At 34.4% G+C, this 24,283-nt stretch overlaps 1 protein-coding gene across 14 annotated transcripts in view; it reads left to right on the top strand.

Annotated features, from left to right (window-relative positions):
- The window catches only part of NAALADL2 (N-acetylated alpha-linked acidic dipeptidase like 2), a 1,370,084-nt gene that overhangs the window by 786,017 nt on the left and 559,784 nt on the right, over positions 1-24,283 (top strand). For all 14 annotated transcript variants that reach the window (XM_063722339.1, XM_063722336.1, XM_063722335.1 and 11 more), the window contains one exon: positions 12,010-12,283. In XM_063722339.1, the coding sequence (XP_063578409.1) occupies positions 12,010-12,283 (274 nt within the window). The remainder of the gene's footprint in view (positions 1-12,009; positions 12,284-24,283) is intronic.

Below are 24,283 nucleotides of genomic sequence, written 5' to 3' on the forward strand. Positions count from 1 at the left end.
ATTCCGTGGTTATTTATTTATTTATTTATTTTGGAGATGGAGTCTCGCTCAATCACCCAGGCTGGAGTACAGTGGCTTGATCTCGGCTCGCTGCAACTTCCACCACCCAGGTTCAAGCAATTCTCCTGCCTCAGCCTCCCAAGTAGCTGGGACTACTGGTGCCCACCACCACACCTTGCTAATTTTTGTGTGTGTGTATTTTAGTAGAGATGGGGTTTCGCCATGTTGCCCAGGCTGTTCTCGAACTCCGGAGTTCAGTCAATCCACCTGCCTCGGCCTCCCAGAGTGTCAGTGGTTATTTTTGTGAAAAAAAAATATAACTGAATATGATTGTGAGAATAAGTATCCCATGGCAAAGTCCAGAAAAATGTACTTGGCACAGTGTAGGTAAGAGTTGACCATTGCCAAAGAAGTTAAGATGGTTTTGCCAGATTCTCCCATACAGAATATTTTATATTTCCTTACATGCAATAGATATTCAATAGGTACTTGTTGAAATGGTGAGAGTTCTAATACATTTGTTTCTTTCTAAATCTGGGAATATATTAGCCTTCTATTTGTGCTTTCATGAACTAGATTAGTATCACTTGTACATAGTAGGTAGTATGAATCTAGGCACTCACATTCACACAATGACATCTTGTGACCTAGACTCAAAAAAGGTTCAACATCTCTAGTATTACTGGAAAACTTTAAATTCTCTGAAATGTTTCCTACTTAGCTAGTTTTCAGACTTGTTCCTGACAGCTTGCTCTGCCAACCTTCATTAATTGGCATGTCCATAAGCAGAACAGGAAAACGTGTGTCATTCAGTGTATTCTTAGAAACCTCCCATTATTGTCTACAGGAAACATGAACTGGAGCAGTGGTTCTCAACGTTTTGGCCTCAGGACTCCTTTACATTCTTACATACTATTGAGATCTTCAAACTGCTTGTGTTTTTGAAAGTTATATATGTCCATATTTAATTTATATGGGATTAAAACTGATAGATTTTAAAAAGATATTAATTTATTAAAAAATAAAAATTTCATTACATGTTAAGAATACAACATTTTATGAAAAAATATTTTTCAAAGAAAAAACATTTAGAGAGAAGAATGGCATTGTTTTATATTTTTCAAATCTCTTTAATGTCTGGCTTAATAAAACACTGCTAGAGTCTCATATGTGTTTCTGCATTCAACCTGTTGTATTTTTCCTCCAGCTTTATTGAAGTATAGTTGACAAAATTGCATATATTTAGGGTATGCAACATAATGATTTCATATATGTAGACACTGTATAATTACCACAATCAACTAAATTTACACATCCATCACTACCCATAGTTACTCTGTGTGTGTGTGTGTGTGTGTGTGGTAAGGACACTGTTCTTTTACCAAATTTCAAGTAAATAATAAAATATTATTAACCATAGTCACGAATTTGTACATTAGATTCCTGGTATTTATTCATCTTATGACTGAATGTTTGTACCTTTTCATCAGTACCTCTCCATTTCTTCCACCACCATATACCCCAACCTCCTGGCAACCACCATGCTACATTCTGATTCTGTTGGTTTGATTTTTTTTTTTTTTAATTTCACATAATTGAGATGATGCAGTACTTGTCTTTCTGTTTCTGGCTAATTTGATATTAGCATAGTATCCTCCAGGTTCATCCATATTGTTACAAATGGCAAGATTCCTTTATTTCGATGGCTGAATGAGAGTTCATTTTATAGATACCACATATTCTTTATCCATTCATCTACTGATGGACATTTGGGTTGTTTTCATATCTTGACTATCATGAAAAACTATGCAATGAAGATAGGTATGTGAATATTTCTTTGAGATAAAGATATAATTTTCTTTGGATATATACCCACAAGAAAATATATAAAAATTTGAATCCAGTGTCTAGAATTATACATTAAAATATCATGAGTTGTTTTGGATTAAAAAGAAAGATGTCAAATAGGAGCTTTATAATTCCAACCATAAAATGAAGCTAAGTTCATGTATATTTTCTGATGCAGTTTTTATAATATTCTCAGTACTTGGGACAAATCATTTAGGAAAGAAAGAGAAGAAGGGAAGTTACATATGTAAATGTCTGGAGGTACTAGAGACTATACTGAGGACTTTACCTATGTTCTAAAAAACTCTAAATGCTCGAAGAAACTCTATAAAATGTTACTGTTCAACATATTACAATGTTGAAACTGAGGGTGGACAATTACAATGTTGAAACTGAGGGTTAAGTTTTGAAGAGAAGGTGAAGGTTAAAGAAAGACAGAGAGAGAGTTGGCGGCTCTACAGCAACACAGGTTTATTGCAAGCACAACCTGCGGAGGTGGGGACCAGGTAAATGTCAGAGCCCTCTGCGGCCTACAGGCTGGGATAATTATAGGTCTGAGTGGGAGTAGTCTGGGCGGTTTGGCTTGCTGCCGGGAGGATATTGATAAGATGTTCTTATGATCAGGCAGTTTGGCCCTTTTTCCAGCGGACTGTGATAGGATGTTCCTTGGACGTTTGCCCAGCAGGATATGATAAGGAAGTCAGGTGGCTGGGCAGGATGTGTCTCACAGCCCAAACCCATGTGGAATGTTTCACTCTGACCAGGGCCTGCAAAATGGCTGAGGACTTACAAAATGGCACAGCTTGGACTAACAAGGGTTAGAATGTATTAATATGTATAAGATCATCTAGCTTATATGCTTAAACCAGAGGTTAAGCCCTCCTTTGCTGAATCCAAAATCTAGAATCATTTTACTCTCCATCCTCCTCTTCCCAAAACTCCCATCTCCACCCACCCACTACCCACTGCCAAACTTTTGCTGAAAGTCCGCTCTCCTGGTATCATGGATAATTCATTAGGTTCAGTAGACTAGGTCCTGGCCTAATAGGAATAATGTATATCAGAAATATACCATTGTCAATGCAGCTTATTTCTGGTCTAGCAAGAAACCTCTTTTTTCTTTCTTCATGTTCACAATAGAGATGAACCACTAAATAGCTTATTCAAATACCAAAATGTGTAACATGCTTCAAAACACATTTTATCTCTATTGTTTTAGAACTTATAATTTTCATTTTTGTTTTCATAGTATCATTACTTCCAAAGGCCAGCCATCTCTACAGATTGATTTCAGTGTATTTCATAAGTTTGGGTGGGTTAAAAGTTAGTTGTCTCATGATTTTTGTAACTTGCCATATAAAGACAAGTTGATTTAATTAAGATGATTTCAATGTTTGGTGCTGAAATGAGTCTGCCCAGGAAGGAAGGTAGTCTGGGTTAACAACTGAAAAATAGCATGTATGTTCTTACTAGTTTTAAATATTGTTCTGACATAATCATTATTGTTCTGGCATAATCTTAACCTGTTTGCATTGTCACAGAGAGATGACATCTAAAATTTATTTTTAAAATATATCTTCCCCATTATATAAAATTACCATTACATTTTAGTCAGTCTTGCAGAAGTACTCAAGATTCAGTTTGCTGTATTAGAAAATAAACTAAAATAAGTATATAACATCTTAAAATTAGATTTTCAATATAGTCTTAAAGGTATATTTGCTTAGTAAAAAATATTTCCTGAACATTTGTTGTGGTTACCGTTTACTAAGTGCTAGACTTCTGTAGTTGAATTTTCAGGATGTGTTAAAAAGGGTAAGACTACTGTTTGTCTTTTAAAAAGCTTAATTTTTAAGATTACCAAAAGAGATTAATAATCTTTGTGTTAATGACAAGAAAAGGGAATCTTTGTTAGTGTTTAAGTATTTAATTCTCAGTAAATATGCTTATTTTGAAGTGTGATAAAGGCTAGTCATTTCTATTACAATCTTAACAAAATGGAAACACTTTCTCCCAATTATTTATTCAGTTATCCATTCACTTACTTGAAAAAAAAATAGAAGTAATGACTCTTTTTATCAAAAGTTTCTGTGTATTGACCGCCCAAGTTTGAAGACTTGTATTGTCTTACTGATTGGATTAATTTGTCCATTCCGTGAGTCTGCTTTTAGATACCCTGTTGTGTTCTTCTCTCTTGAAATCCAAATATGCACTCACTGTTAACCAGAGATGAAATTATCTCCTGCATTAATGTGTGCAAGAGTGAAAGATGTAGAGTTATACTGGATTTTTTTTCTGGCACAGGTAATAGTAGATGTGTTGACAGTTTGTTATATTTCTGTGTGCTCTGGTTTTTAAATCAAGCTTATCTTACTTACTGTCATGTGGAACATAAATTGATATAAATATCAAATCAATTAAACTATTTGTTGAGTATCAGCTTTTTGCCTGGGACTTAAGTAGAGGGCACTGAGCCCCTCAGCATGCCTTCTATTACTTGTAGAGTAGACGGATATGTACCATATTTTCCTTGATCAGAAGAGGAGAGACTATTACGTTCTCTGGCAGATAATCCATTTCTGAGCCGATTTTTAAATAGAATGTATAAAGACTTCGTTTTCTTCTTCTTTGTTCAGATGGTTCCCAAACTGTGAAATTCATCCTATTGTATTTTTTACATCGCTACATTAATTTCCCTGAGCATCATTTTCTCATGAGCATAAAGATTTATTTCCACCTACCTCTTACTGTCTAACTTTTATTTTACCCGGATACAGTGATTTCTAACACTCATCATTTTTATTGCTTTTGGAAAGCATCTCAGATTGGGAAACTAGCTGCTTTTTCTAAATAGCAGCACAGTACAGTGGAAATCTGAGATTCAGTGTAGAATAGTAGAAAACTGACTTATTAATCTAGAATGTTTAACATCTTGATTGCATTATCTAGCCTTCAATTTCCTTATCTGTAAAGTGGCAACCATAGTAGTTATATCAAGAGTTTTTTGTGATGATTAAGCATAATAGTAGACATTTAATATAAAATTTGTAGTTAGTATGTTATTTTAGAAGGTAAGAAGTAGTTGAACAAGAAACCATTGTTTCATTGGCATGCCATTAGTGGCTGTGTTGCAAGGGAAGGCTATGGGATGCTGCCTTTCCCTCTCAACCATGTAATTCCTTGCTGCTATGTTTATTACAGTTTATCATGTTTTTTAATCTTAATATTTCAAAGCAAAATTATGGGATTAAAAGGTAATTTCATCCTATATAATCTTTAAATTTATCACACACATATATAGTACATGATTCGCAGAATTTTACTACATTGGATACCAATTCAAATAACAACCTAATGAAATGTTTGACTTTTTAATACTATATTAGAAGTATCACCCGGTATAGTATGAGTATCTGCATATGTTATTGTAAATACACATAAGAAAATGTTAATGGGCATTAATAAATGTGCTGATTTTTTCCATGTGTACTTCTAGTTCATCTTTCTTTAGATGTTTTCTTTCCCCATTCATTTACAGTATACTCTTGGCATTCAACCTGGTGTTAGGAATACTACATGTCTGGCTTCCTCCAATTCTGACATCACTGTTGCTCTGTGGCTCATACAGTAGCAGGTGTTGAACATTGACATAAACAGACTTTTGTCCACTAAAGCCAAAATTCTCCCATTTCTAATCCCCATTGGCCAATGGAACATTAATGCCAAAGTTACTTCCAAATTCAAGTCTCAGGCATGACAGTTCATTATGCTGCCGGCCAAAACTACTGGCCCATGGAAACCCTTATTTTAAAAATTAAAGCACGGTAAAACTCTCTGTCAAATGAATACCTTGTGATTTTAGGTTATACCCTTCTATTTTTGCAAATTTCTCTGAAATTAGTAAACTTAGATTATATTGCAGTTAATTCTTTAATAGAATTTCTCATGTAATACAGCAAACTACCTAATTATAGCAGAGTGGTTCACCATAAATCCTGAAACATTTAGTGTGGGGAAAGAATGTATAATAAACTGTTGACATTCTCAATAACATCTATTTATTTTAACATTCTAAATGATTTGAAATTATTAATAAATAGAACCCTTTGACTAAACCATTTGTATCTGTAAGACTGTGTCAAAGAAGGCTGATTTAAAACAATTTAAAGATTACATAATCGTAGAAGTATGAACTTGTATGATCTCCTGAAATCATTTTCTTAAACAAGAGAAGCATGTACATTAAACTTGATAAATTTAAAATAAAATTTTAAAAGGCATCAGAATTTAAAAGTAATCTTAGGAAGACTACAATTTAAGAGTTATTTTTAAACTTATGATTAACTATTTGAAATGTTGCTACTGTTTATGAAGAAATAATATTTTCTAGAGACCAGTATTTCTACAATCATGTGTATCCAAAAACTTTGTTATCGTCTTTTAGTATGCATTTTTTTATTGATATACTTGTATTTTCTAGGTTTCTATAAAGATGTGCTCATATTCCCTTGAATCCAGTCAACAACCAGAGTGTAGGAGATTTGAATAATCTAATCTCTAATTGGTGAGATAATGTGCCAAATGGTATCACCTCAATCAATTTTGAACAAGTATCTATTCTATTATGAAAGTCTGTGGAAGAAACAGCTTAGGTCATAATTCTTAACTACTTCTCCAGAGTTTTCCCCCTTGGATATTGTGGGAGTAGCAATCAATATCTACAAAGAAATCATGTCTAAGGTGTTATAGTGCATTTCCATTTTGAGTAATTTGTTAGTAGATATTCTGAAAAACGCTTATATGCTGAATACATTATAACATAACTACTTTGAAGCACTACTATCCTGAGGTGACAGAATCGTAAGAGAAATTCCCAAGAAAAAAAAATCTCAAGAAAAAGTACTGTGGCAGATGATGAAACCAGAAACCTAGAAATTAGAAAATTAATGTAAGGTAGCACGGAGTGCAATGAAAGAGCTGTGATTCAAAGAATACATTTTTAAAAATTCTTAAATTAAAATCATTAAATCAGCAGTTCATAGTTCTCCCATAATGGGAACATCAAGTACAGACAATTTTTAGTTTAAGAAAAGTTTGTCTTTTAAAAATTCTAATAATATCCAACCTCTCCTAGAGAGTAGATCGAGAAGGAACGCTTGCTATCTCATTTTGTGAGATTTGTATATTACAAATCAAAATCAGAATTGATAGTTGAAAGGAACATTACATGCCAAATTTACTTTTAAAAATGGATGTGAAAATAATAAAATATTTGCAAAATACATCACATGATAGCTAAAATTATAATTCATTATATTAGTCCAGCTTATTTTAGGAATGCAAGTTTAATATTTAAAAAATCTACTATTGTAATTCACCAAATTAAAGAAATAAAACATACGATTGTCTTAATAAAAGTATCGGAATTTCTGACAAAATTTAATATCCATTCATAAAACATCTGTTAACAGCATGAGAATGGAAGGAACATCTTTAACCTGACATATACATTATAACATGCATATCTACTATCACACATTATTAATATTTCTTTAAATATTTTCTGGAGGTCATAGCCTATGTAGTAAAACAAAAAAAAGTTAAATCTCTAAATAATTCGAGGAGATATAATAAAACCTTAATTGTTTTGCATGTGATATAATTATTTTACATAGAAAAAAGGAAGAAAATTATTATAATTAAAAAGAGTTTAGCAGGTTTACTTTATAGGACAACTGAATAGTATTCCTCTACACCAGCAATAGGAAATATTTTAATTTTAAAACATATTTTTATGTTAACATTGACCAGACACTTGACCATTATCTTAATTTGTTCAGGCTGCTGTAACAAAATGCCTTAGATTAGATAATTAGTAAACAATAGACATTTATTTCTTATAATTCTGGAGGCTGGGAAGTTCAAGATCAAAGTGGCTGTGGTATCTGCTAAGGGCCTGCTCCCTCATTGACGGTGCTTTTTAGCTGTGTCTTCACATGATGGAAAGATAATATAATATAATCACCTCCCAAAGACCCCAACACTTAATACTATCACCTTGGGGGTTAGGATTTCAACATATGAATAAACATTCAGACTATAGCAATAATATTAAGGATTTATTGATATATTATTATAAGGATGGCATTTCTTCCCAAATTGATCTTTAGTCTCAATGCAATTCCAGTCACAATGTTGGCATGGAAATTAGTGAGCTCATTCCAATATTCATATGGAAGAGAAAAGAAAAATAGTTAAGATTTCCTAATGAACAAGTAGTGTGACTTGCCCATTCTGGATATTAAGACCTATAATAAAGTTGTAATAATGAAAACAGCACATTATTATGGAGATGGAAGAAAAAGACAAATGGAATTGATTTGGGAACCCAGACACACCCAAACACATACGGCAACTCATATACGACAGAGTTGTCATTGCACATTAATGGGGCATATTTGACAAGGGATACTGGGACTCATGTTGGAAAAAGTGAAGTTGGATTCCTGCCTCCAAGCACACATCTGCACACACATACACACACATGCTCCAAACAAACAATGAAATGTGAAAAACAACTCCTTAAAACTTTTAGGAAAAAAAATGACAATCACTTCATGACCACAGCATTGAGGATTTCTTAAGCACATCAGAAAATGTGAAAATAATTATATTAAAAGCTCTATGCATTAAAATTATAAACTTTTGCTTATCGTAAGACAATACATTGCAAATAAAAAGAGAAGACAAAAACTAAGATAAAATATGTGCCACACATGTGACCTAAAAAAGATTATTCAGAACACAAAAAAACTTCTATAAATATAGGCAAAAACAAGAGCAGTTATTATACATGAAAGGAAACATGAATAGCTAAATAATACATGAAAAGATCCTCACTGGTAATCATGAAGATGCAAATTAAAACCACAATGGGATATAATTTTACCCTCATTGTAGAGTGGAAATTAGATACAGGAGCAGAGGGTGGTAAAGGAAGACTTGGAAAACTGTTTAGTACATCCTGCAATCCGGCAGTTGTACTTTTGAGTTAAACACATAATGAAATATTACTTTGCACTCATTACATGGACAAAAGTATAATATAAAATAAAATTTAAAAGTAAAATAAAATAATGGACAATACCAACTATTGGTGAGGAATGGAGGAAGTAGAACTGTCGTGAAAAGATGGCGAGAGTATAATAAAAATTCTTTTAAAAGCATTTTGACATTTTGGAATAAAGTTACACAGGTGCATACCTTATGGACCAATAATCCCTTGCCTAAAGAAACTTTTGCATATGTCTATCAGGAAACATCAATAAGAATATCCAGTGCAGCATTGTTTACAATAGTGAAAAGCTGAAAACAACTTCAAAATATTTATCTCAGGAAAACTGATTAAAAACCTGGAGGAATCTCAGACACCCAATATTGAGTAAAAAAGGCAGGTGTGAAAGCCATATATAAGATACCAATTTTGTAAAAGTAAAAACACCTATAATTAAAGAAATTGTTAAAGAGATATACATATATGTATATAAACCTATTTTAAAAAGACAATGGGAAACAACAAAATCAGATTGATGGTTACCCTGGGGATCAAGGTAAGTGATTGAATAGAGAAAAACTATTCTTGGGGCTTTGATAATATTAGAGATCTTCTACTTCATAACCTGGGTAGTTCCTTTCACTACTCTTTATACACTGTGTATGTTGTATATTATCTATGTGTTTAAATTATTTCATATTATTAAAAATTATGTTATAAAGTACATATCCCATAAATTAAAAGTAAAGACTGTATACATTTTCTCACTCATTAATTTTATCTTAGTACAGAAAAATATTTAGAAATCCTCCACAATTGGGACAAATTACTAATTCTTCAGATGAGCCCTAAAAGAAGTATTTCATTTGCCTTTGAGGCCTTATAGTATACCATTCAATGTTTTCGGTTGCTTGCACCATAAAGGAACTGAGACCAACAAAAGGAATGGCAGATTAAACATCCTGCACATTCCCTGGTGGATTTATGTTCATCAATTAACTGTGTAGAGGAGCAAACAAAATATAAAGCAGTCTTCACATTTTTCTTCTCTTTGTCTGTCAATGTTAATGGTATATTGCTATGTTTGTATAAATAAAATATATAATTTGAAACCTCATTTTATATGGATTTTAACAGAACAAGGTATTGGTGCACCTTTGTAAATGACTTACCTGTCAAATTGTGTTGTTTTAACTCAGTTTACCTGCCCTATCCCAAAAATACAGAGAGAATGCAATAGCAATGGAAAAAGGGGGTAGGAAAAGGTAGAGAACAGATAAAGTAACAACAACAACAACAAAACAAAGTGGAAGGCAGAGCCCTCTTACTGGTAATGAAAAAGAATATAATTCTTCTCACAAGCTATTCCATAAAATTTAGGTGGCACTGTTGACTGATCCAGGTAGATATTTTTAAAAAAGGAGAAAAAGAAGAAGAAGGAGAAGGAGAAGAAGAAAAGAAGTGGGAAGAAAGCATGAATAGGAGTAGCTTCACAAAGATAAGAGATAACCGAGAAACTGTTTTTATTGCATCTTCCTGTGTAGGCCAGCTTGTAAGCTGTGGCCTCAGACCTACCTTTTGTCTCTTGTAATGCTTTCTTACCACTATTGTGTCTGCTTCTTATTTCTTTTCCAGGCATGTACTCTTGCAGGGGTGTCCGATCATTTAGCTTTTCTGAGACACACTGGATAAACACAAATTCTCCTGGGCCACACATAAAATACATTAACACTAACAATAGCTGATAAGCTCAAATAAAAATTAAAATAATCTTTTAAAAAGTCTCATAATGTTTTCAGAAAGCTTGTGAATTTGCATTGGGCCACATTCAGAGCTGTCGTGGGGCCATACGCAGCCCACGGGCCGTAGGTTGAACAAGCTCAGTTTAGGAGTTGTTGAATAAACAGGGTCCTGGAGGAAATAAGTGAGGAAAATAATGTGATGGGCAAAAATAACAGTAATATCAAAATAAACAGTTAGGTAATAGCTTGTATAGCAATAAGATTCTTTTAAGAAGATACATTTTTGCCCCAAAAGGAAATTGTTCTTTTTTGGTCCCTTTTTATTAATATTTCAGCCACAAAATTTAAAAAAACCTTTATCGGAATTAAATTATTTTTATTAAATTCTCATGTCTGATTCTGTTCTACGTACTATACAAAATTTTTTTAGCAGATTTGTCTGGCTTCTAGTATGTCATAAGCAAAAATAGTGTCATTGGATTATGGGATAGGTATAGAAATAAATATACAAAGTACAGAAAGTACAACACAAACGTTAATTTCACATTGGTTTGGCAATCTCTGTTTTTGTTTTGGTTTTATTGAAAAACATTGTGCTCATAGCATCATGTAATTTGGCATAAAATTTGTATCTAAAGAGCTCTCTCTGTACTATTTTAAATAGCAATAACTATATGTCAATCATATCGTTTTAAATGAAATCACCTTAACTATGACAAAGAAATGTCTCAACTGGAATGACACCTAGATTTTGGAATGGACTTGTAAGTGGATTATGTTGATGTTGATAGAAGGATCAGAACTAATAGTAGATCTAGTTGGCATTAATATCACTCTTCTCTTCAATGCCATAGTGCTGTATTAGTGTTTTGTTTTGTTTTGTTTTGTTTGTTTTTCTTTGGAAAGAGTCTCACTCTGTTGACAAAGCTGGTATGCAAGAGTTCCATCCTAGCTCACTGCAGCCTCCGACTCCCAGGCTGAAGTGATCATCCCACCTCAGCCTCCCGAGTAGGTGGGACCACAGATGCATACCAGGACATCCGGCTAATTTATTTTTTAATGTTTTGTAGACAGAGCGTGTCGCTATGTTGCCCTGGCTAGTCCTGTGCTCAAGCCATCCTCCCTCCTGAGCATCCTAAAGTGCTGGGATCACAGGCATAAGCTACCACAAGGGCCGTTAGTTCTTAATTTAAGAAATTAATTCATTCCGCTTTGTTTTGTGTTTACGTTTCGTGTGGTAGGGTCCTGTCTCATTCATTTTTCAATATCTCACAACATCTATTAATATTGTTCGTATATTGAGCAGTCATATCTCAAAAGAATAAATAATTCTCTTTTTAAAAAAAGTTTTCAAATTTATTTCAGAAATTTGGTACAACTATATAAAAATGAAGATGACACGGAAATTTCAAAGAAGATTAAGACTCAGTGGACCTCTTTGGGCCTAGAAGATGTACAGTTTGTAAATTACTCTGTGCTGCTTAATCTGCCAGGCCCTTCTCCCAGCACCGTGACTCTGAGCAGCAGTGGGCAATGCTTTCATCCTAATGGCCAGCCTTGCAGTGAAGAAGCCAGAAAAGACAGCAGCCAAGACCTGCTCTATTCATATGCAGCCTATTCTGCCAAAGGAACTCTCAAGGTAATATGACCATTTGTCTCTGTCATTTACAGTGAGATGGAATTAGAAAATAACAGCTTTCATCTAAATTGAACTAACTGGCAAGACGCAACGTACAAAAGTAACCATTAAATCTTCTCAGTGTGGAAGTGCCAGGAAAGAGAAGGAAGATTTGGCCCTCCTGACCCTTTTCTTGTCATATTTTGAAAGTGAAAACGTGTTAGAAAAATTTAATTCAAAGGTGTTGAATGTGTGACTCAGTCATTCACATTTTGCTCTGTCCATATAGTGCAAGTCTATTTCATTCTATGGCTTTGAAGAGGCAAAATTTAATACATTGATATAGAGAAAGGGAAAGAAATGGAGAGGGTTGTGTTTTGAGATTGTGTACACACAAAAGAAATTAAGTGGAAAATTGATATGATTATTAACACATTTAAGATTTGAAACACAGCGCCCCTGCTTTCATGATGGAAAGCACATGTGAGAAGAAGGCAGGTGTGTGTTATTTCTTCACCTTTTGTGGGTCAGCAGATTTATGATGCAGTTTTTTTTTGGCATAGTGGTTAAGTACAAGACTTCTAGAGCCACATGGACTAGTTTTAAATCTCAGCTCCCCAGATAACCACTGTTACTTAACCGTGGGGAGGAAACTGGGGCTGATTTCCTCATCTCTGTATTGGAGTCAATAATAGTTCCAACTCATAAGGTTGTTGTGAGAAAAAATTAGTAATATATGTAAATCTAGTAGGACAGAGCATAGCCTATAGTAAGAACAATATACAAGTTAGATATAACAACATGTAATTGGTCAACAGTTTCCTTTCTATGGACAAGTTTTCTAACTCTATGTAAAAGTGTAATTTTAAAAAATACACTAATTTTTTTATCAAACTGTAGATTGCCTCATTTAATACCAATGAAATAATGTTATTTTTCTGACTGTTGTTAATGGCACAAATGTTTCAGAATCTAACTTATTATTAACTTTGATTAATATATGGAATATTTAAATCATTTAAAATTACCTTGCATAAATATTTGAAATAATAACAGTAAATGCTGGTTCCTAATAGATTTTGGGGGAGTGGGAGGGAGAGGCAGATTTTCTGGCAGTCCAGCATCGTTTCTATTCTGTATACATCATACTTTGACTTTTAGCCAAAGAGCTGCATATAACTATTACCACCTTGAAAAGTCTTACCATTAATTAAACTTTAATATAATACTAAATGTCTGCAATATTTCTACTGTAGGACTCATATAATTTGATTTGATTAATATTATGCTCTTTCTGGTAGGTAATAATGGTAACACACCTGTATATTAATAAAAATAGAGGAAGGCAACTGTCGCTCTTTCCTTGATTCAGAAGCTTTGGCCTTAAGCCAAGATTCTAAAAGTTACCCCGATATTTTCTCTAAAACTCCTTACTCTGCCTAAGCCATACGCATTTTCAACCTCTTCTTTATCCCAATTGGCTCAGCTCATGTCTTCCCCTAAACAAAAGCATGTCTAAAACACAGAACATTCACAAAAACACCAGGAACTTGAGTGGGTCCTTGGAATCTTCTCCATCTCTTTGCTTTTCAATTTCCGCTGGTGAACATTGATTATTCCTTGAAGAAGGAGATATGCAAAACTCATGAAACTACAACTTGTATCCTTATTTCCTTAGCATGGCCCCCTGTAATAACCCGCTGGCCCAGTGGATTGAAGGTAAATAAGATTAAATAAACTAATTTATTTAAATAAATTCCTTAGATATGGGTTCACCACAAAAACCCTCCCTCAGTGCCCCTGCTCTTTCGTATTGTACAGTTTCCACACTGACCAAGGAAAGAGATCTCCTATCACTGTGCAGCTTCCCAGAGTCCCTTATGGGAGCATGTATTTGTTGGTCTTACTGTATAATGGGGAGATTCACTGGATCTGGAAAATTAAATTTCTATGACTCCTTTATACTCCGGACTTACTGCATAATAAGGGAAACATGGGAGAGGAACCCTTCAATAACAATTTGTTTGCCTTGGTTTAAAAGGAATATTGGCCGGGCACTGTGGCTCACGCCTGTAATCCCAGCACTTTGGGGAGGCCATAATCCGAGCACTTTGGAGGCCGAGGGGTGTGGATCTCCTGAGGTTAGGAGTTCGAGACTAGCCTGACCAACATGGCGAAACCCCGTCTCTACTAAAAAAATACAAAAAATTAGCCAGGCCTGGTGGCAGGCTCCTGTAATCCCAGATACTCCTGAGGCTGAGGCAGGAGAATCAGTTGAACCCAGGAGGCGGAGGTTGCAGTGAGCCGAGATTACCCCATTGCACTGCAACCTGGGCAACAAGAGCGAAACTCCTTCTCAAAAAAAAAAAAAAAAAAAAAAAGCGCGGGGGGATATTAACAGATATTGTATACTTCTAATTTCTGATTCATACTCACTACCAACAAACTCTCATAATAATGGAGGTGGTGGTGGAGGGAAGAAAGTCAGGGAGAAGGTCATTTGGAAGAATCTGTTTGGCCCTAGAGTTCCAATATTGGCAAATCCACTTTCCTATGATATTTGTGCAGATATTGGACACAGAGTATTATACATAATTGTATGTTTGCTTTTTATATTTTGTAAAAGACTAGGCTGAATCACAAAAATGTTAATCATCCCTTTTATTCTAACAGATGATGCTGTAGGATGGATATATAAATATTCTTCGCCCTTTATTTTCTTTATTCTTTCACACTTCTGCAATTAGATAGCCTCACCTTCAAGTGTTCTGCGTTCAAATAGTGTGTAAGAGTAATAAATGTTTGGCTATTTAGTGTCCCTTGTTAGACTCCTTCACACAACTGAATGTCATCTCATTTTTAATGTAAAATAATTTTTTAGTTTAAAATATATGTAATATTACTAACAAGTAGAGAAGTTTAATATTTTAAGAAATAAGTTAAAAATGTGAATTTGCGAAATTCTATAGCTTCAACCTTCTTTTAAAAACTGAGCCTATTCCCTTTCTTCTAGATATTTTTAGATCACACCAAATTCCAAGCAGCCACTGATTGATTAGTTTATAGGGACCCTATAATTATGATTTGATTAAAATTAGAATATATTCAGGCCTGAAGTATTTTAATATCTTTTTCAAATTTAGCAGTCATTGTTTGTGGAGGTTAAGTTAGCCTCCATGAATTTTACTTGAGCACCATTTTTATTTCCTTGACAATTTCAAATCATCAGACCTTAGAAACTAGAACTGTGAATTCTAAGGATACCGATGGTGTTCTCCACCCCCAGCCCCTCTCCCATTTAGAATTATAGGTTATATGGGAGTTGTATTCTCAGAATTTGGTTATATGTTCGATATGTTTGGTAGCTGTCTTTTTAGATCCCTTTGAATGAAACAGTTGTTTTTCTTATCCAAATATATGTGGTTCTTTCCTTTTATTTTTTTCCTTTTCACTTACTTTTTCTTGTCAATAGAGGACACAAAAGAAGAAGCCAGTTTACTTAAAAACAGTATATTTTAACTTTTAAACTAATGCATGTGTGTATGTATCTATAACAATGGCCTTTTGTGTTGTTTTTCTAGGCATGTTTTATGACAATTTCTATTACAGCATATGGGACAATTGGGATAAGATGGGGTTCAGTAACACTTTCTTGTGTGTCTCCATCTTTCACAGTTAAGGCAATGCACGCCTATTTCTAAGGATTTGACTTTGTATTGAAAGAGCCAATTTAAAAATGAAAAACTTAAGAGAACCAACCAGTGGTTTTATCTGTTCACTATCAAAGAGTACTCATTTATTTTTTACACAGTTAATAATTTTTTTCGTTTTGCTAATAGAACTGGGTGGGGTGTTTTTTTTTAAATATTCCTGTGTAACCATATCTCTGAGAGTTTTCTACATGTTTATCTTAACAGTTATAAGTTTTTAAATTTCCTTTTGTTTCACATAAAAGAAAATCAACCTCTACTGCAGATTTATGGAGTTATCCAAATATGCATAGTTCTAAGTCCTTATTTAGTATCCTCACACCATTTGTAAGTGTATTAAAACTGCCTTTTTTAAAATAAAGAAGAGTTTAAAAAAATTTTAAAATGCAGCTGTTAAAAGGGAGAAAATAAAGTTAACTGTAGATGTAGAAATACACTCTATGTTTGAAATATTAGGCCTAAACAAAAGGGATTGTTAAAGGAAACAAAATGCAATATGGATAAACCTAACACCTTGTATTTGAAGAACATAATTTGAGAAATTAATTATGCAAATTAGATAAGGACACTATTTTTAAGATTGTATTAATAATGCAAATCTATTATACTAAATACATATTGATTTAAATATCTATATCAAGCAAGCATGTGCTATTGATACTCATTTTTTTAAAACTCAAATTATATCAGTATTGTTATAATTTTCAAAAGCAACTTCTAGGTGGCTATTATATATGCATATAGAATACCTGCACATATTTTATATGCCTGTTTTAGATATATTATTGAAACTCACATATTCTAATAGATAAGGCGCTGGTGATTTTTCTGTATCACTTTAAATCATTCCCTAATTCAAATCAAGCTTGAGTGGTTGCTGCTAAAGATTCAGGCATGCCTCCTTTTTGATTTTGAGTACATTGTGTTTGCATGAATTTCTATCTTGCAGAGCCATTAACAAGTTCTTAAATTATTCTATCTGACTGCCAACAAAGCTTCCCACAACTTTTTACTTTTGACAAGGTTATTTGTAGAAGAGGAGTGCCCCTTTTCTTTGAAGAGCTGTCATGTCCATTCATCATAGGACCGTTTTGTGTAAGCTTCCAATTTGTGCTTTCTGGTAACCGTCTAAACAGCATTTCTGATATCTGAGATCTACTTCAAAAACCTACTTAGTGCCAGCATGATGGATGAATTACTTCTTTGTAATTCATTGTGCACTAGAAAGGTGACATTGTTTACCCCATCATAATGACAGGTGGGTCAGTAAAAGGGTACTAAGGAGAGTTGTCCTGTCAGATGCAAAATACATACTAAAATGGAAACATAAATAATTTAGCATGTGTAAGGTTAGCTTCAGGGAATAAACAGTGATTTATATTTTTCTTAAAAGGTAAATATCAACTATAATATTATCATAAGGTTAAAGACATTGGTAGTGAGTGCTGAAAATGTCTAGTCAATTTTATAAATAGAACATATGGCTTTTATGCAATTTCTATGCAATTATTTCTAATGTCCTTTGTGAAACACCAGCAGATGTAGAAAAGCAAATCACATATTAGTATTTGCTATACGTTGGTCAGATTGGTTCTGCCAAGTTGTTGCCGAGCAAGAGTTTTTTTTCTTATTTCCATACATTTTATGGATTTTGTATCTTTTCATTCTGTAAAGCTTTATTTTTTTATCTGAAATATAAGCCAAATAATGCAGTTTTATGGAGAAACTTATTTTCAAAAACTCACTAACTGTACAGAAGCTATATTATTATGAAGATATGTGTCACTACCCTATTCTGCAGAGAGCATTGTTCAACAGCCCAGACTAGCATCCCTTCTTAATAGGTGTGCAAATGTGGGGTGGTCAGGTCAATTCTGTAGGACTCAGTGTTCTCATCCATATAAGGGGAATATAACAGTAACTTTAATGGTTTTTGTGGGGAAGAAATTATATAAACCATGTAAAGCACCTGACAGTTAGTACTCTATCAATGTTAGCTATTATTATCCTGTAAAAAGTCGACACATGTGAATGGGAGAAATTAAGAAACTACCAGAACATCAGAACAATATATCAAGATTTGAAAGAACAAACTTTTATTATATTTATCACATTATCTAAATATAATCTTCCTGTCTTCTCTTTAACATGACAAATACGAATCATTAGGGAAGAACATGCCTAGGCCAGTATGAATAAAAATAAAATATACGTAATGCCCTGATCATATGTTTAATTAAAAGTGAAAGCTCAAAAAAATTACAAATGAAATGTTTAATTCTTGAATGCAGAATGAGTAATCATGTTGAGTTGGACCTGAAAAGCATTGCTTGTCTTTATGTGTAAAATATCAGTATGTAGTACCTTAATGTATGAAATCTGAGCACTGTATCAAATATTTTCTCAGAAACTCTCAAAGAGAAAAAAATATAAACACTGCATGAAATCCTTGGATAACCTACAATCAGATGCCTATTTTCTCATAGCTGGAAAAATTTTGTCTTTCTCTTTTATTTTGAATATTTTCAAACAAAAGCAAACTTATCAGTGTTATGGCAAAAGGCAGAGCTATATGCCTTTGGCTCTGAATGATTTCTGTTACAGATAACAATATCAGTGAGCTAGAGAAGTGGAATGGAATTGTAGTACTTAAACTTGTGTTTTCTGGATGGTAAGATGAAGCTACTGTCTCACCAACACAGAAATGTGAGCTTTGAAGTTTTTGTTTGTCTGTTGGTTGGTTGGTTTTTTGTTTGTTAGTTTGTTTGTTTGTTTTTTGAGATGGAGTTTCGCTCTTGTTGCCCAGGCTGGAGTGCAATGGCATGATCTCAACTCACTGCAACCTCTGCCTCCCAGGTTCAAGCGATTCTCCTGGCTCAGCCTCCCGAGTAGCTGGGATTACAGGCATGTGCCACCACGCCTGGCTAATTTTGTATTTTTAGTAGAGACGGGGTTTCACCATGTTGGTCAGGCTGGTCTCAAACTCGAACTCCCGACCTCAGGTGATCCACCTGCCTTGGCCTCACGAAGTGCTAGGATTACAGGCGTGAGCCACCGTGCCAGGCCCAGCTTTGAAGTGTTTTAATGGTGACAGTGGCTTTGCATATTATCAGTCTCCCTTATTTTTCTATTGTAAAATCCATCTTTTGGCAACAGTGCACAAGTGTGAGATAAATGACTGTGAATGCAACTGTTATTCATTTTTTTTTAAATCTGCATAAAGTCCCTGGGCCCAGTGTGACCTTCTGTTTCTCATTTCATGAGCTCTGTTCACTAACCAACTAAGTTAACAAAACAATTTCATAATTGCTTCTTTCATTTTTTAAAAAAAAATCATTTTATTATTGTTTGTTTGTAAGACAGAGTTTTGCCCAGGCTGGAGTGCAGTGGTGCAACCTTGGCTCACTGTAACCTCTGCCGCCCCGCTTCAAGCAATTCTCCTACCTTAGCCTCCCCAGTAACTAGGACTACAGGCATGCGCCACCACGCCCAGCTAATTTTTGTATTTTTAGTAGGGATGGGGTTTCAACATGTTCACCATGCTTGTCTGGAACTCCTGACCACAGGGGATCCACCCACCTCGGCATCCCAAAGCGCTGGGATTACAGGCGTGAGCCACTGTACTCAGCCCATAATTGCTTCTTTCATATTTGAGAATAATAACCATGGGCTTAGTTTCTACATATTTAAGAAGATATGTATTTTCCCTGTATTTAAAATTTAGACAGGAACATTTACAAAAACCATAATCTAACACAACATATTGTACATAGTTAAATATTTGTTAGAGAGAGTACATTTTCTACCCGTGAATGAGAACAAAAGCCTATTTTATGAAATAATAGTTTTAAAGCAAAGGTAGCTAAATTCAACTAAGTGGTTAAAGTGCAGTGGACTGTTTTCATTTTCCCCACTTCATTACAACATGTGGCATTTTTAGTGAGAAAGTATTTGGATGCTGAATTTTTTTTTTTTTTTTTTTTTTTTTCTTCAGACAGAGTCTTGCTCTGTCGCCAGGCTGGAGTGCAGTGGGGAGGTCTTGGCTCACTGCAACCTCTGCCTCCTGGGTTCATGAGATTCTCTTGCCTCAGCCTCCCAAGTAGCTGGGATTATGCGCCACCATGCCCAGCAAATTTTTGTATTTTTAGTAGAGATGGGGTTTCACCATGTTGGCCAGGCTGGTCTTGAACTCCTGACCTCATGATCCACCCACCTCAGCCTCCCAAAGTGCTGGGATTACAGGCGTGAGCCACCATGCCCGGCCCCGGATGCAGATTTTTAATTTGACTCAAAGTTATTTCTAAAGATTTTTAGTCACCGTAATTACTATTTGACAGAAAATGCCAGTGTTTTCATTTTTATTTCTCATTTGATTTAGGCAAACTACTTGCAAAGTTAAGTGATAATGTAATTTTCTTAGCAGATGTATGTTTTAATTTATATAAAATGCCTGTATTTAAGTATTTTGTTTACAAATAAGACTTACCTCATTTCGGCAGATGCTGCAAATTCAGTCTTTCCAGAACTAGAGAGATCTGTGGAAAAGTTGGTTCTTAGGTTTATGCACTGTTTAAACACATTAGTCCAAGAAAATGCTGTCATATTAGTTTCACAGTCTCCAGGAAGAATTCTCTTGAATGAATTTGCAACTCCTTCAATACACTTACCTCAATAAGTTGAGTATCATTTATTAAATAAAGTGTCCTGTGATTATTAATTTGTTATTCCTTATATTTTAATTTGATACTAAAAGATTAACTGACTAATATAGAATATAGCCAGCTGGGTCTCACTAATATAACAAGAAAATTCAACTTTCAGCAAATACATTCTGAGTACCTTTTATACGTTAATCACAGGGGACACAGTGGTAAATAAGAAAGCCTTGGACCCTGCTGCATGCGGCTGGCACTATTATAGGAGAAACTGGCATTTAAAATTGCTTGGCTTGATACTGCTATAAAAACTAACAAATTATTTAAATATCTAAGTTCCAGTTTCCTCATCTATAAAAATATCTACCGAATATTAGTGTTCTGTAGATAGACTGGAACAATTGATTCAATCTGCTTAGCAAAATGTCTAGCACAGAGGACATGAATGGTTAAGTATTTATTTTGTTTTATTTTTATATCATGCCATAACAGTTCTGTATGGTTTAATCCTTTCCATAACACACACACACACACACACACACACACACACTATACTCAATTTTCTAGTAGCTGGAGTTTCCTATGAACCACCTTTTGCCATTATCTCTTTCTTGCTATTATCTGCTTTTAGAGAGACTTCTCCTTGGACCAAGGCCTAACTAAGGACAAGCTTTAACCCCTATCTCTAATGCATAACTGTTTTCTGTTTTCAACCACCTTTCAAAACCTCTGTTAGTGTTTTGTTCTACCACTTTAGAAGGAAACACACACACACACATACGCACGCACGCACACACACCAGCACAAACCAGTTTATTTCAGCTAGTTAGTTTATTTTTTGCATCTTTCCCAGTTCTCATGGTCTCTCCAGTCTCTCCCACAGTTCCTCAGGAAACAATGCCCTGTTGGTCATTTGAAATAAATTACAGTGAAAATCTTTAAACCATAGGAATTTTCAAATGCTACACATCAGGACTTTTTTTTTTTTTTTTTTTTAACCCAAGAACCATTTTACTAGCATACAGCTGCCCAGCGTTCAGCCAGAAGCAATGGACCGAATTGCCAATTACAGCATCGCTACAATATTATTGTGGAATGGACAGAGCCAAGAACACTGCCATAGGGTAGAAAGTGAGAGTGTGCTCAGTGCCCGCTTTGGGTCCCTCTTTCATCTACGGCCACAGAAGCTACTCAAACTTTAATCATAATATTGGAAGGGGCAGGGAATTTCCTTCAGATTTCCCAAGGTCTGAAATGGGAAGAAAAAGTTACCTTCTCGACAGAACTAATGGAAAATCAAGAGAGAAGGTATTTTTAAAACTTCTCTCAAGTTATTTTGAAATACAATCCTTCCTGGGATACTTCTGGCTCCTGGAACATTTTGCAAAATAGCCATTGACCTTCCATCCTGCTCCTCAAGCAACTGGGACTGACTGGCTCACAAGCCCTCTGCCTGGACTTTCAACACAGCAATCATGTCTCTCCATTGCTCTCTACCCATACCATAGGAGAGATGATTGACTTTCACAGTTTCATTCTAGGACCCTTATCTCTGGAGCAATCAGCTAGCATGGTTGTTGATTATTTATTTTGTGTCTTATAATAGTTTTATTCCTAGTTTGCTTCAGGAAAACGCGATAAATATGTTAACCATGGGAAAACTGATAAAGTTGCAGAAGCTCTCATGATCAGTTATTAGGGACTTTCATGGTAATATATATGGAGTAAGGCTAATCTCTTTTACACTACTTTATTTTATTCGTTCTCATGTTGAGAAAGAGTAGTCTAGATTCACTTTCTCTATACCTCTTTTTTCATTTCTAGGATTTATCAACCAAATGGGGTCAAATAGTTTTAGTCTGTGAACATTAAGTCTTCTTTTTGGTAAATGTTGAGCAACCAACCGAGATACTGTCACGTTGTTGAGCTGTACGTTAGCTCAGATTTACCACCCAAGTGTTGTTCTTTCTTTCTTTGATAGATTTTCTGAAATTTTATCCTTATCCAATCCCATCTCTATAAAAATGCATAACTTTTTATTTCAAAATTTACTAGTCATGTCTTACTCCTCAGTATGTTTGATGCCTCTGTTTCATTTAGTACAGTTCCTCATTCCTTCAAGGACTATGTACTTATTGCTGTCTAAAAAGTTATTCCCCAGGTCTGTGCATGGCTTCTCATCATTTGGATGTGAACTCCTTAGCAAGGTCTTCCCTGACTTCCCCAATTAAAGTAATTACTCATCACCCTCTATTACATTACCTCTGTTTTACTGTCTTTGGGGCATGTCACCATTGAAAGTTTTCTGAACTGTTGATGTCTTTGTTTACTTTTTGTTGTTGTTGTTGTTGTTGTTGATCTCTCAGCAGGAGAAAGTAAGCAGTATGAAAGGGACCTTTTATAACTCATTCCCTCCCTATCTTCAGAAACCGGAATACAGTGTGTCACATATTGCCAGAAAATGAAATAATTATCTCTTTAATACCCTCTTTTTTGGACTTCCATAATTGTTTTCTCCTTTTTTTCTCCTACTTCTCTACATATTTTTCATAATCTCTTTTTTAAAAGATATATTTTTGCGTTTAAAATAACTCTGTGTGATATAAATAGCTAAAGGAAAGATGCTATGGCCAATTAAGTTATATTTTTAAATGTTGACCAAATAATACGAAAGGACAGCTATATAATCTCTAAGGTACTATTTATTAAATTCTGGAAAATGTTTAAAGTTTTGCCTTTCTGACAATCTACAATTTTTTACTCTAGCATGAACTATTAAACTTGCATTATTTTGTCTATTGACTTTGGAGACTATAGATGTAAAATATGGAAATGAAATCCTGACAAAACGATTTCACTTTAGCCAAATTTCTATTAGAATAATTTTAACTTTTTTTGTCCTTTGGATGTGCATTATATGTTAGATTGTAAAACTGAAGACATTTTGCAAAGGTATTAAACAACTACTATATGCCAAGGCAAGTAGCAACTCTGGTTTATCTATGTTATTTGTGCTATTGAAACATAGTCACTGTGCCATTAAGCACTGCATTTAGTGTATCACTGTAGCAAATATTTTTTTCAGCAAGTGTACGTACTGCAGTAAAGAAGAAGTGATAAAATTGAGAAGTCACCCCTTTATCTGATTCTTTACAACAAAGACATAAAAATTGATTGTGTATCTTATGCTTAATTCTAAATTCAGCAGGAATGCACCAGTCTAGTCCACTAGCTAGTGTCCCTTCTAATTGATTGGAGGTCCATTTTAACTGACTGGAACTTGTGCTGTAGTAGTTACCAAATATTTTAAATATCTCTCCTCTTATGCCAACCCTTGTCTAATTGGTCTTCCCTGGAACACTATATTGATAAGGAGTTTGAAAACATGATGATTGCTTAGTTATGTCTGCCACAGGAGTGGAGGAAGGCAGTGTTGGTTTTCATCCTGCAATGCATTGTGGTCTTCATGATAATGACCATGATGGAAAGCCATTGAGTGAACCCGAAACAGAAGTACGAATATAATTCTAACAATCTTTGAATTTTGAAATCTTTATCAATGCTAAGATTCTAATGATTTTTAGAAAGAAAGTAGGTAAACGTGGATGATCACTGTGATTTTACAAGTTTTTAATAAACATAACCACTTTAATTTG

The sequence above is a fragment of the Pongo abelii genome, chromosome 2 (genome assembly GCF_028885655.2).
Source record: "Pongo abelii isolate AG06213 chromosome 2, NHGRI_mPonAbe1-v2.0_pri, whole genome shotgun sequence".
Lineage (NCBI taxonomy): Eukaryota > Metazoa > Chordata > Mammalia > Primates > Hominidae > Pongo > Pongo abelii.